Source organism: Pogona vitticeps, chromosome 1 (assembly GCF_051106095.1).
Source record: "Pogona vitticeps strain Pit_001003342236 chromosome 1, PviZW2.1, whole genome shotgun sequence".
Taxonomy (NCBI): domain Eukaryota; kingdom Metazoa; phylum Chordata; class Lepidosauria; order Squamata; family Agamidae; genus Pogona; species Pogona vitticeps.
This window is the reverse complement of record NC_135783.1, coordinates 37,131,764-37,146,741: the sequence shown is the minus strand read 5'-3', so window position 1 is coordinate 37,146,741 and position 14,978 is coordinate 37,131,764. Positions and strand designations below refer to the sequence as shown.

The 14,978-nt window shown below is 44.7% G+C and overlaps 1 protein-coding gene across 1 annotated transcript in view; it reads right to left on the bottom strand.

The window, feature by feature from the left end:
• Positions 1–14,978, bottom strand: part of DNAH14 (dynein axonemal heavy chain 14) — a 334,274-nt gene that overhangs the window by 9,453 nt on the left and 309,843 nt on the right. The window contains 1 exon segment of the mRNA XM_072989973.2: positions 12,512–12,669. Coding sequence (XP_072846074.2) covers positions 12,512–12,669 — 158 coding nt within the window.

Here is a 14,978-nt window from a genome sequence, read left to right as displayed (position 1 = left end):
TCTTTTACCTTCCTACAGACAGAGCTGATGGCAGCTTGAAATGGTCATTTCTCTACAGGACTTTTAGGAATGCAACATGGTACTTTCCTTTGTAATGCCCCTGAACTCTTCAGTTCAGAGACAGCAAAAGAAAAACATCTGCTGTTTGTAAAGAAGGAGGAGAACTGTGAACAGAAAAGAAAATCTAAAAACAGAGAGAGGGGGAGAGAAAGACTAATGAGAAAGAAAAAACTGAAGGAAAAAGAATAAGCAGTGGAGTGGATGGGAGGATCAAAGCTTTTCTAACCAGTGAAGAGCTGGTACTTCTGTGTAGACACTCAGCTCCCCAAATCCTTCAAAGCATATACCTTATTTTTCTGTGCATAAAATGACACTTTTTCCTAAAATAATTAGAGGAAAAATTGAGGGTCGTTTTATACACAGAAGGAAGCAGTCACACGTGCACGCTCGGGCGCCTGTTGCTGCCGCAACTGTTGCCCAATTGCCTCTTCCAGAGCTGACGGCTTGTCCCCTCCGGTGGCCAAGGCAGCAGGAGGAGGCAGAGACGGAGGGGAAGGAGCATTCATACACGCTGGGGCACCTCTTGCTGCTGCCTCCACCCACCCACCCAATCACCATCTCCAGTGAGACTGATGGGCTCAGATCAGTGGCTGCCTTGTCCCCTCCCGTGGTGGAAGCAGCAGGAGGCAGAGGTGAAGGAGCATTCACATGCACTCCGGCACCTCCTGCTGCTGGTTCCCCCGCCTGCCCGATCACCGCTGCCTTGTCCCCTCCCGTGGTGCAGGCAGCAGGAGGCAGAGGCGAAGGCAAACAAGCACTCGGGTGTGCTTGGGCACCTCTTCCTGCCTCCCCTTTTTCGTTAAAGCCCCGCACCCCTCACCTTTTGAGAAGGCATGGAGGTTAGCAAAAAGGAAAGGGAGCAACAGCTCCCCTTCCTTTTTTTTTTTTTGCTAAACTCCATGCCTTCTCAAAAGGCGAGGAAAAGCAGCAGTCACTTTGACAGCCACTTTCCTTGCCTTTTGCCAAGGTATGGGGCTTAGCAAAAAGGGAGCCCTTTGATCCCTGCTTTTTAAAATGTGGGGTTAGGAAAAGGGGGGGTCGTTTTATACTTTGGTTTGTCTTATACACGGAAAAATATGGTAAGCAGCAGTGCTACCACATACCTGTTTAGAATGGAACATCTGAACTGATTGCTGTGCTATCTTGGATGTTGTGTACAATCTTTAAACTGACAGTATGCTGGGTGGTCTTTTCTTTGATGCATAAGTACATTGTCACATAGTGACAGAGTGTGAAAATAATCAACTACAAGTAAAGTTATTTACTTGTAGTTTAAGTTATTGTAGCCCCCACTGTTAAAGTAACTGGTTACAAGTAAGGTTAATTACTTGTAACTAGTTAGTTTTAATAGTGGAGATAGCATTATCTTTCATATTCAGTTGTAACAAGTCATGTTTTATAGTTAATTTCAAAAGTTACTGAAAATGATCTACTGAAGCAGGAAACATTTTAAGAGAAATTATTTGGATGTTTTGCCATTATCCTAAGTATTTTCAAAGTGCAGTGTAAGGGAATAGAGATTACAGAAATCTGTGGAGAATATTTTCCCCATATAGGCCAAAATCCTATTGCCCTTCTGCAGAGGCATTACACAAATACTGCAACTTTGGGGGATTAATTTTCATAGACATTATTTGTTGTGCACTGAGTCATGAAAATTAGCAGGCAACAAATAATGCCCATACTGACTTCTTAACTTGCAATTATTTTGCCATCAAAAGTTACACCATTTGCAGTATGATCATTGGTGCAACTGACAGGATTTGGGGCGCTTTTTTTTGCAGAGCCTCAATAATGTGTAGTGTAATAAATCTTATTGCTCCATGGAAGAGAGCATTAATTCTCTGCTGATCATTCCACAAAACATCTATCTTGTTGTCAGTAAGCAGATACTGTCTCATTAAAAAGAATAGAGATTACCCTCACACAAGAATATGCTAGATATCCTCTGCTGTAAACCCAGAAAAAGCTGATCCACCTACACAGTGTACAGTTGTATGTGTGGATCAAATGAATAGGAGTTTGGTGCATATATATAAACAGGCAGTGAGAAAACAACTAGGGATGTGTGGGGGGAAGAATTTTGGTCTGTATTTGTTTCAGGAGGGCTGAGCTTGAGCAAAAAGCAGACAGCTAGGTCTGACGTCATCACAATTAGTTTTCTCTTGTAGAATGAAATTCATAGTCAATATTGATGGGATTTGACTTTATTCTCCTATTATATTTTAGTGACCAAAATCCGATTGGATATTTATGCACTCTCCACAAGAACTTCAGAAGCTGTGGCAGCTAATTGACAATCTGCTATGGCATGCTAGTCACATGCTTCCGACTGCATGTCTGATTGTACACCCAACACAAGTCTAGTACCTTGTCAATTAGCTACAATCAGCCACGGCTACTTCTGAATTTCCCATATAAATATCCAGCTGGATTTTGGCCACTATTGCAAAGTGAATGCTTTTGAGTCTTCCATGGTTATTTTTAGTTGTGGGACTTTCAGGATAGCCAGAATGGTAAGGTAAAGGTAAAGGTTCCTCTTGACAATTTGTCCAGTCATGTCCGACTCTAGGAGGCAGTGCTCATCTCCGTTTCCAACCCATAGAGCTAGTGTTTGTCTGAAGACAATCTTCCGTGGTCACGTGGCCAGCGTGACTAGACACGGAATGCTGTTACCTTCCCACAGTGGTGGTACCTATTTATCTACTCGCATCTTGCATTTGGCATGCTTTTGAACTGCTAGGTTGGCAGTGAGCACAGTAAACCAGCACCATCCCAAATCCATCCCCGGTCCCCACCAACATGTGAAGGGTTTTAAGGCCCAAGATGCTCAAGGCAGAGAGCCTAACAACCTCTAAGGTGCTTTTATAAATAATAGCCGTCCAGTCTACCTTGGTGCTGTATGGATTATCTGGGTGGGCAAATTAATGAGAGGGCTACACTGCCCTTTGCACCCACCCAGGTCTCAGTAATACAAGCCAGATCTGCTATTTCATCCAAGATCAAGTCTTGGATTGGCTGGGTCTTATTTAAAGCAGATCTAGCATTTAACAGCAGCAAGGATAAAGTGGTGGGTTGGCTGAGCAAGTTACTGCAGTTCTGGTCATTGGCAACAGAGCTAGAAGAAGGGACAGCCTTCAACTATCTGGACCCTGTTTGGGTTTAACTGATTCTGCGCCAGCGCCATACCTTCCTCTGCCCACGATATATTATTCATTTCCCCTTCAGTGGGTGACAGGCCTATTGACTCTGGTGTAAATGTTGTGAAAGAACGGTAAAGAGTGGGGCAGATAAAGTGCAATAGTAGTATGCACTAAAATAATTTGTTGATGGATTAATTTAGCTGTAATTAATTATCATAGAATAATTGATCAACAATAAGTTCAAGAGATTAATAAGGGCAATACATCTCAGACCCTTTTAATTTCTAATATTCATTTACATGATACATTTTTGTGAGAAGGAGGATAGAGATTCAACACAGAGTGAGCCGTCCCCTCAAATAAGTGAGATAGAATCAGAGAGATCAAAGAAATCCGAAATGAAAGTGCATGCGGAAGAGACAGAGGAAAGGTGCGAGGTGAAGGTAGAGAGAGCTTGCGAGGAAGGAGCGCACGCAAAAGAGAGACAGTTGAGACTGTTAGGAAAGCCCGGGGAGGAGGAGAGATCAGGGTACCGCGAAAGGGAGAAAGTACCTGTAGAAAGACCTGAGTCGGGAGACAGGAGATTCATAGACCATGAGAGGGGAAAAATAGACATATTTTTGACTACCGAAGAAGGAGCTGTTTCAAGAGAGATGGAAAAAGTATCTGTATTTAGAGAGAGAGAATCCGGTGAAACAGAAAGTGACCCTCAAGTCTTTTCAGTGCCGATCAAGAGACCCGTGGAGAAATCCATAAGTGAGGAAGATCAAAGGGCTGGCATAAAGATAAGACCAATAATACCAGGTCTAAGTCCTGAAGAATGGACTGTATCAGTGTACCCGAAGAAACAAGGTCTGGCACGTCTAGTACATCACATCCCGCCAGGAATAGAGAAAGAAGTCCTGAGAGAGGGAGATTGGGCCCGCCACCCATGCTGTGGGACTTTGTGTGCATCAGAAACAACTTTCTTAGACAGGCCACGGAAGCAGAGGAAAAAGCCAAAACTTATTATTAAAAGATTTGAATGAAGAAAAGTCCCTGTTATGGTTTTGGGAGAGTTCACCTCCCCAGTTGTCAGTTCAAGGTTCTGTTGTTTGCAACCAAGAAGATATAAACACGTTTGTTAATAAAAAATACTTTATTTGTTAATTCAGACTCCTCCTTTGTCTCTCCTGAAAGAGCAACACCTAAAGAAAATAGAGAAACCCCTTACAATTTTCTATATAATCAAGACATCTCACACTACCCCAGTCATACTATAAACAGAAGGTCAGAATTATATTTCATATTGTGTTTAGCTGTTCTACTTCGTGGCCTCTGTGAATACACACATATGGGTTTAGTCAGCGCCTGCGCTGACGTTCTCGGAGCATCCCAGAGCTAAAAGTAACAATTTTATGGGACGATCCCCCAAGAGGCACATGCTCCTTCCACCCAAGATTCCCCTCAGTTCCTTTTTTCCGCTGTGCTGTAAAGTTCTACAGAGATATAGAGCTATTTCCACAGGGTTTTTTCCCTTAGTTATTAATCAATTCCCTTTTAATGGGATATTTCCCCTTCTCAGTTATTCAATCTATGATCCCCCGTTAGTTGTTTCTCGTTTCAGTTCAACCTTTCTATTTCTTTCAAGTTTTCCCGCCTTTTCAGCCCTCCTCAGCCCCGTTTGATTCTCGGGCACGTTTATGATTTTTCTGCCTGAGTGAACCACGTTTTACCCAGATGGATGCAGCCATGTGGACTCGCTTATACAAGTTTGCTTTTTATTCCGCTTTTCGAAGAGAAATAGATTGAAGGACAGTCTGGTTTCTCTCACATAGCTATCCCATTGATCCATGACAGGACCCTTCAATACCACAACAGAGGATTTATCGACAGAGCGACTTTGCCTCATAAAAGGGATGTGCGAGTGCGCTCTGCACGAACTTCGTCCGATTACCTCTCTCCTCCAACTGGCCATTAATGACTGCGCTTCCGTCCAGTCTGGCCGTAGCCCATTATAGCCTTACATGTGGGCCGGCATTTGACATTCCAGAGTTGGAGTTCGAGGCTCTTCCTCTGTTTCACGAGAAGAGGAGAGAGAAAGAGAGGCATGTCTCAGAGAGAGACTGGTGAATCATCGATGGACATCGGTGTATTGCCACTGAAAGAGAGAGTATGAATGATCCACCTGGATAGACTCGAAGATCTCCCAGTAATCTCTCTCTTCCAACTGGCCATTCAGTGACTGCACTATCGTCCAGTCCGGCCGTGGCCCATTGTAGCCCTATATTAGGGTGGGCATTTGACAGTCCAGATTCTCGACCTCGAGGCTCTTCTTTCCTCACATGAGGAACGACAGAGACAAACTAAAATCTTCAGTTTGTCCCCAGCATCTGGTTGGGCTCGACATGGACAAACTACGCTTTGGCATCGAGCTATATTCTCATATGCCGGTCCATCTCTTGCCAAAGCCCATTCTGGGTGGGCTCGACATGGACAAACTACGCTTTGGCAGCGAGTTATATGCTCATATGCCGGTCCATCTCATGTCAATTCCGTTCTGGTTGGGCTCCACATGGACAAATTACGCTTCTGCATCGAGCTATATGTTCATATACCGGTCTATCCCATGGCAAAGCCCACTCTAATCAGGCTTGACATGGACAAACTACACGTCGACATCGAGCTATATTCTCGGGATCTACACGGGCAAATTATATTTCGGCATGAAATGATACTTCTATGCTGGTCTATCTCGTATCAAAGCCCATTCTGGTTGGGCTCTACATGGACAAGCTACACTTTGGCATGGAACAATACTTCTCATATGCTGGTTGGCCTCATATCAATGCCTACTTTCGTCGACCTCGACACAGGCAAACTATACTTCAGCATGGAACAATACTTCTTCTAGGCTGGTCCATCTCATATCAAGCCAATCTTGGTTTGGCTCCACATGGACAAGCTACATTTCGGCATGGAACAATACTTCTCATATGCCGGTTCCGCTTGTATCAAAGACCATTCTGGTTGGGCTCAACATGGTCAAACTACACTTTTTAAAAAGTGCTTTTCAAGGTGTTCTGCTGTTGAAAGGTGCTTGGCTTAAACTGTGTTCCCTCCCTCCTTTGCTCCCCCCTTTCCCCCTTGTCTTGTCTTGTCTTGGCTGAAAAGGTGCTTCAAGGTGAAAAACAATTTCAAACGTGCTTTGCAAACTGTTCCCTGCCTCCCCCCTCCTTTCCTGAACTTTTCTTGACCTAAGAAAAAATGAATAAAAAATATCCCCCTCCAGTGGTCGAATGCAGAATAGCAGCTTCCTATTAGTTTCTATGGACGGAAAAAAGCAGAAACGGATTAAATGGTTTTCAGTGCATTCCTATGGGGAATGCATATTTGACCTGCGAACTTTTTGACCTGCGGACTGCCTTCCAATACGGATTAATTACTTAAGTCGAGACCCCACTGTACCAACCATCAATGTATTTGCTGGGGTCTGAATGCCAGCTACAGGTTCTATTGTTCCTGTACAGGTGCGGAGAAGGATGTGACGAACACGGGTTCGAAAACACACGTGTACGCTTGGACAGAGAGCAATCAGGAGCTTGTACATGCTAAAATGGGCTGAAAGAGTCCAATTCAGCCAGCCATGCTACAACACTCCTTCTCACAAGTCTGCCCACATAAGAACACCCTGGTACTCTCAGATATTATTGTGAAAAGGTCAAGTGGGCTTTGTAGTCCTTAGACTTAACTTGCACCACTGACAGGACTCTAAGTAAGCTAGGCCGAGGCAGCACTCTCAGATGACCCTATGGCAAGTGTACTGTTCAGGAAACCAGATGAGTTTTATAATCTTTACTTTATTAAAGAACAAGCATGTTACTAGATATTCAAAGCCAAATTAAACCAAAACAAATAATCTAGCATTGTGCTGTTTAGTTACACAGATGTAGTGAGGCAAAGAAAACATGAAAAATATAAAAGAGTTCAAAAATCTTATTAAAAATACAAAAAGCCATTAAGATGAATAAAAACAATTCCAGTCCAGGAAATCATTAGTAAACAAAATAATCCAAGTTGGTTATAAAAAGGCTATAGTCCTCAGTGATCCTATAGAATAAAAATCCCTAAACAAAAGTAAAAATCCATTATATGTCCCATAGTCCTTAGAAAAGAAAAATCCAGTAAATATACCATAGTCCTTACAAAATTACAAGAGCATAGTCCATATGGAGTATTCCAAGAAAAGGAGTCCATAAAGAATATTCCATAGGTAACAGTCCATAGAGAATAGTCCATGCACAGTCCTTAGGAAAATCCCATAAGTCCAAAGGTAATCCAGCAAAGCATAGAAACCAGGCCATGTAGGTAGGCCACCAAATGGCTGAAATGTAGGTCACGAATCACTGAAAGGTCGGTCTTGGACAGACAATGTCCATAGGTAAAAAGTTCCTTTTTCAAGAGTAACTGGCAAGGGCCTAATGCACCTTCCCACGATGTCATCCAATCAGAGTTCGTTACTAGGCAAACAGTCCTGTTACATCACATGAATTCTTTCCCATACGCACCAGATGTTATTTGGGTTACGGTGGTTTCTCAAAGAGTCACAACATTTCCATCTATCTAATCACACAGAGTCCTTCTCAGGCCTTCAGAATAACATTCCTCTGCTCGCCTAGAAAACAACTTGTCAGCATAGCACAGATATTATATACAAAGAAACAAAATGGAACCTCTCTGGCTTATTTCTTAATTACAAAACCCATATGCCTTTAAAAGATTTTAACTTAAAAACCCATCTCATCACAAAGGACACCATCGGGGACGCGTTCATATGGCAGTGCACAAGGAGTCTGCCATAACTCTTCCCTCTGATACCTTTTATCCTAGGGACAGTCTTCCATCACCATCATTCCTAATCGAACATGATCCAAATACCTCCACGATGACCAAGGTAGTCCTACTTCGCCTTTCTCAGGTTGATATTGACAGGCACAAGTCAGTTCTTTCTGGTTCCTCACCTCCTAACTTTGGGGGGAGGGATGGTCTACCATCTGGATCTATCGTCCATGAACTTCACAGTCTGGAGAATATTACCACCTTGACATCAGTGCGTGATCGAGCTCGAAAACCATTGACTTGATGCCTATATGTAAATGATTATAATCTTTTTACATATACAGTGGTGCCTCGCTTAATGGGCGCCCCGTTTAACGACAAATCCACATACCAATGCGGATTTTGCGATCACAAAAGCGATCGCATTGCAATGTTCCCTATGGGGAAAAATCGCTTTGCGATTTTCCCCCATAGGCCCCATTTTCCCCCAGCTGACCGGCGGGGGCATCGGAAGGACCGCGGGGGAGGGCTCCCCCGTGGTCCTTCTCAAGCTCCCGCTGGTCAGCTGGGGGAAAATGCCGGTGGGAGCTTGAGAAGGACCGCGGGGGAGCCCTCTTCCTCTGAGGAGGCAGCAGCGGGCGCTCATCCCCAGGCCGGCGGCGAGCGGCGCTTCGGCCAGCTCGCTCCTCCCGGGGCGGCAGCGGCAGCGGAGGAAGGGAATGAGCCCTTGCGCAGCCGGGTGCCTGGCTCCGCCTCCCCCTTCACCCTCTTCTTCGAAAGGCCGGCAGCCGGCCGGCTTGTTCCTCCCGGGGCGGTGGAGGGGGAAGGGAAAGAGCCCTTGCACGGCCGGGCGCCTGGCTCCGCCTCCCCCTTCACCTCCTCCTTTTCTTCCAAAGGCCGGCAGCCGGCCGGCTTGTTCCTGCCGAGGTGACGGAGGGGGAAGGGGATAGGGAATGGACGGAGGGGGAAGGGGGAAGGGAACGAGCCCTGGCGCAGCCAGGCGCCTGGCTCTGTCTCCCCCTTCACCTCCTCCTCTTCCTCGGAGGAGGAGGTGGCCAGCGCTCAGCCCAGGGCCGGTGGCGAGCAGCGCTTCAGCTGGCTTGCTCCTCCCGGGGCGGCGGCGGCAGGGGAAGGGAAAGGGCCCGGCGCCTGGCTCCCCATCTCCTGCTTCACCTTCTCCTCTTCCTCCGGAGGCTCCTTTTGAACGCCTGCCGGCCAGCTGGGGAGAAATGCCAGCTGATCAGCATTTCCAAAATGGCTGCCCGCTGTTTTCTGGATGGATTCCTCACTTACCGAGGCAGTGAAAATGGCCGCCCCTATGGAGGATCCTTGCTGAACTGTGAGTTTTTGCCCCATAGGAACGCATTAAACAGGGTTTAATGCGTTCCTATGGGGTTTTTCTTTCCGTTTAGTGATGTTCCCGTATAGCGACGTTAATCCTGGAACAGATTAACGTCGCTATGCAGGGCACCACTGTACTGGAACAAAGAACTACCCTACCAACTTTCTTTAGAAGTGTTACCTACTTGACCTTTCTCTTTATACTTTGCAATATTATATATCTGTTACTGTTGCCCATTGACCAGATGATTCTGGTCCAGTAGGACCTTTGTCTCGTTCTATGCCCAAACGTCTTCACAGAGGACTCAGTGCCACCGTCCTCCATGTAACATATTGTTCTTCAATGGTCTATACATCATTCTGAAATCACTCGGCCATTGGAGCACGTTTAGCTTCTAATGCCAAATTGCTTATTCTCAAACGGCCTTCCTAGTGGCAGTCATATTTGCCATAGGAACCCGCGACGTGGCCGGACTGTAATCTGATCTACCTTTATCCACTCTTCCTGATGAAGTGACTTCCTACTTTAATGTGTCATTCCTAGCCTGAGATTTCATATTTATCTATGCTTGATCTTACCATCATTCTGCAGACCACCATCATCGCTTCTAGAGCACATGCTCCATAATACTGATGTAAGATGCTCACCAGAATTTTGTCTGGACACTATCAGAACTTCGGAACAAATAATAGGCTCTTTTTATGCTTTCAGACCTCTCACTTCCAAAGCCCAGCTTCATCCTATCCATCTCTAGATCGATGGTCCAGACTGTGTCTATGGCTTACCAGCAGCCAGACGACTCACCGTCTAATCTGCTTTAGGCTCGCTCCACAGGGTTGTTTGCCTCAACTACATCTAGAGTAGAATCAAGTCTCTTGGCATCTACTATGCATCAATATGATCTGTGCTATTCACATTTGCGGAGCACTACCGGTTAGCCGTAGGAACACGCAATACCACTGGATTTGGCAGAGCTGTGTTGGCATCCTTCCTACTGTGACGCCCCACCGGCCAATAAATGCAGCTTGCCAGTCACCCATATGTGTGTATTCACAGAGGCCACGAAGAAGAAAGAAAGGTTACTTACCTGTAACCATGGTTCTTCGAGTGGACCTCTGTGAATTCACACTACCCACCCATCCTCCCCTCTGTCCGTCACGGGTATCTTATTGTGGTACAACTCTAGTGCCTGGCGGACAAATTACAGGAACTGAGGGGAATCTTGGGTGGGAGGAGCATGTGCCTCATGGGGGATTGTCCCATAAAATTGTTACTTTTAGCTCTGGAATGCTCCGAGAACATCAGCGCAGGCACAGACTAAACCCATATGTGTGAATTCACAGGGGTCCACTTGAAGAACCATGGTTACAGGTAAGTAACCTTTCTTTTTGCACTCAGAATCAAACCAGGGCTTTGTATAGAGAACACAATTAGACAATTTGCATAGCTTTTTACATGTTAGATGAGTTTGCAAGGATTGTACCTTGTGTTTATAGGCCTCTAAGACTGGTTCCACTGAACTAAGAGAAGTAATTAATTTACTGAAATCTAAATAAGGCTCTGAGAACAACAGCTGTCTCATTGTTGTTGTTGTTTAGTTGTTAAGTCATGTCCGACTCTTCATGACCCCATGGACCAGAGCATGCTAGGCCCTCCTGTCTTCCACTGCCTCCTGGAGTTTGGTCAAATTCATGTTGGTAGCTTTGGTGACACTGTCCAACCATCACGTCCTCTGTCGTCCCCTTCTCCTCTTGCCTTCACACTTTCCCAACATCAGGGTCTTCTCTTCTTATCAGATGGCCAAAGTATTGGAGCCTCAGCTGTCTCATATATGCATCCAATTCTTCTGATCACTTAATGCAAGCCCCTCTTGTATCTGCTGCAATGGGTGTTATAGGAGCAAGGTCCGCAAACACATTGTAATTATTAAAATAAATCTTTAAAACCACTAACAAGAATTTTTCATACTAATGGGGGTAAACATGTTCTATCGGCGATACAAGTTTTTAAGGCCAGGATTATTTCACAAATGTTTTATGGCTCTCAAATATCCGTCTATGCTAATTTACAACCTCTGGAAATTGTTCAGACCAAATTTGCGAGAGCCATCCTTGGAGTTCCACCTTGTACTTTCAATGTGGATCTTTGCTTAGAGATAGGGTTAATATCCATTAAAGCATTGGCTAAAGTCCTTATGGTAAAATACTGGCTTAAACTGATTTTTTCATTTTTTCATTGGCCCCACTGATCCTACTAGATTCTTTTCAGTCAGAGTGGAAGAAGCATATAACTGAAGAGATATCAAAAATTGGCTTTTTCCCCAGTATACTTATAGCAGTGGGTCTCACGGATGCCATGAAAGCAATGAAGTTAAGGGTATGGGATACTGAACTACAGGACCATGCTGGCCAGTTAGGAAAGTCTAACTTTCTTAAGAAATCTGCTTTTATCATCTCCTCATATTTAGCTAGCACTATGTCATCTAAAGCCATAAGGGCTTTTACGCTAGCTAGGCCTTCTAAGTTTCTGGAGGGAAGATTTTGAGGTTTGCCTACATCAGATTGTCTCTGCCTTTGTAATAGTGATAAAGTTGAATCAGTTGGTCATTTTCTCCTTTTCTGTACTTGCTATCAGGATCTATGTATGGAGCTTTTACTACTTATTATCTGCAAATCTCCTGGGAGATCAAAGGAGGATTATGTACAGATGCTACTTTCTGACAATACCCCTTATATTATGAGACAAGTGGCCAAATTTTGTGCTGCAGCAATGGTTATTCGTGTTCAGGTGTTTGGGTAGGTGATTTTAGATGAATAATAACGTGCTTTTAATATAACACTGGCTGATATTTTACTTATACTAAGGATTTCCGATGTTATTAACTGGAAAGTAGGGGTTGTTTTATCATGTTTAAATGGAAATTCTATAATTCTGCCTGATTTTATGAAACTACAATTATACATATGTATTTTATATAGATTTGGTTTTACTGGTCTTTGACCGTAATAAAGTATTCATTCATTCATATTGTGGGGAGATGAGGCTAAGCTAAGAAAAAGTGTATCAGGTGGTCAGTTTACACATGAATAATTACTTGAACCAATTCAAAACTGCAAGCTTTATATCATACCTGCCGTTAGTTCCTTACCTTAAAAGCTTTGTTTAATATGCCTTCTTTTCTCTTGAAACCTCGAAGACCTTGTCCTTCATCCTGAACAAATGGCAAAACTTTGTGGGCAAATGTCAGAGAATCAATTGGTATTTTATTCTGCCGAGCGTAATTCTGAAGAATAGCAGTAAGAAATCCTACAGGAGTAAAAGACACATGTCTGTGAGTGGTATGTGATGGAGCAAAGATTGTGGGAATAGCAGAGGGATGCTATTCTCAAGTGTAATTTACTAACAATCACTTTTGTGACTTTAACTAACTTTTGTATTAAGGAACTGAAATGCAATGCCCATATTTGGCAACATTTCAGATAAAATTTGTCATCCATTTCTCAAAATGTTTCTAAAATGCACACTTGTCTTAACTCCACATTTTGCATTTGCTGATGCTTCTGAATGCAGCCACATGCAGACTGCATGACAGTGGTCAAACTAGAAAGTCATTAAGGCATGAATCACTCTGGCTAAATCAATCTTTTTTTAAGGATAGTGGCACTGTAAGCCAAAGAAATACATGACTTTCCAAGAGCAACACTAGATCTAAGAGCACACCCCAGGCTGTGAATCTGGTCTTCCAGATTTAGTGAAACCACACTCAAATTATGTTGTGACCACTATCTGATCGACTTTTCTGCTGACTGACAGAATGTCTGTCTTGCTTAGCCTGAGCCTTGTTCACTCATATCCAATCCCTTACTGCAGTAGTCTCCAACCTTGGGACTCCAGATGTTCTTGGACTTCAACTCCCAGAAATCCTGGCCAGCAGAGCTGGTGGTGAAGGCTTCTGGGAGTTGTACTCCAAGAACATCTGAAGGCCCAAGGTTGGGGACCACTGGTATGTAGAATATCTGAGCCACAGAGTATTTTTTATGCCTAGCTTATATGTATAGCTTATAAGTGCTTTTATACTTAGCTTAGTGGGTCGGGGCACTGCAGAGTTCCATTCCCCACTGTGTCTGCTAGAGCAGTGATCCCCAACCTTGAGTGTCCTAATTTTCTTGGACTACAATTCCCAGAAGCCTTCACCACTACCTCTGCTGGCCAGGATTTCTGGGAGTTGAAGTCCAAGAACATCTGGAGGCCCAAGGCTGGAGACCACTGCCTTACTGTATCCAGACAATGATTCAGGACTTCCTCTGCTTCCTTGGCACAATTTGAGAAAATGAGAGAAACCGCCTCAGTTGTGAGATCCAGTCCAAAAATCTAGATGCCCTGGGGACTTCATATGAATGTTGAAAAGCCTAGGGAATGATACTGAGCCCTTAGGAATCCAAAAGGCCATAAGGCTGAACTGCAGGCCCCCAACACTATCTGAGCACATTCAGCAAAACAGAAGTTGTAAAATGGTGTCCCTAAATGCCACATCATCCCTGTGACCCAGTGGAATACCTTCATCAATAGTATCAAATGCTATTGAGAAGTACAATAGAACCAAAAGGTCATTTACCAAAACTGTTTCTGTGCCCAAATTAGGGCTGGGTGCAGATCAGAACAGGTCCAAGAAATTGCTGATGAGTGGGAGATTCTTATCAATATTCTCTGCACTGCATGCCATCCTTCCTCCCTGAGTGTTGTGGGAACCACAAGGAGGGGAATCCAGAAGGGAAAAGAAGTTGGTGAAAGAGAGATTACTTACCTGTAACCATGGTTATTCAAGTGGTCCTCTGTGAAGCCACACCTGTGTAGGACCTCTCGGAAGTGTCTAGAGCTTAAAGACATGTGATTAGTGGGATGTTCCCCTGTAGAGTGCATGCTCCACCCTCCCGAAGTCTCCTCAGTTCCCAAAGTCCCCCATTGTCAGAAAGCAGATTGAGACAACGTGACGGACAGAGGGGAGGATGGGCGGGATGTGTGAATTCACAGAGGACCACGTGAACAAGCCCTTTGATAAATGAGGGCCATTTCACACCAAACACCGAAGGGCGTTACCCTCGACAGGCAAAGCTCTGACATGTAGGGCTAGCCGCAGGGAAGGGGCCCATTGTATCCCCAAAGGGAAACTCAAGCCTTACCTTATGTCACCGGCACTTCTGCAGCCTCGGCATGCAGCTCCCTCTGGAAGGTGCAGCTACATGAGCAGGCGCACGAAGGAGGGTTGGTGTGCGGCACTCAGAGGCTCTTCCCATGTCAGGAAGAATCACTGACAGTCAGGGAAGGTGACCGGCACTACAGGAGGCCCTTTTTCTCCTAGGGACAGGGTGACAGAGCCCTAACTCCTGCGGGGTCAAATCAGTTGTATGAACAAGCCCCTTGAAACAATCATCCATCGATGATTCACCAGTCTCTCTCATGATTGCTCATAGAGAGGCTTTGGTGAGACATGCCTCCTGTTCCCTTTCCTCTCCTCATGAGATAGAGGAAAAGACTCGAGCTCCAACTCAGGAACATCAAATGCCTGCCCTCATGTTGGGCTAAAAAGGGCCACAGCCGGACTGGATGGTAGCGCA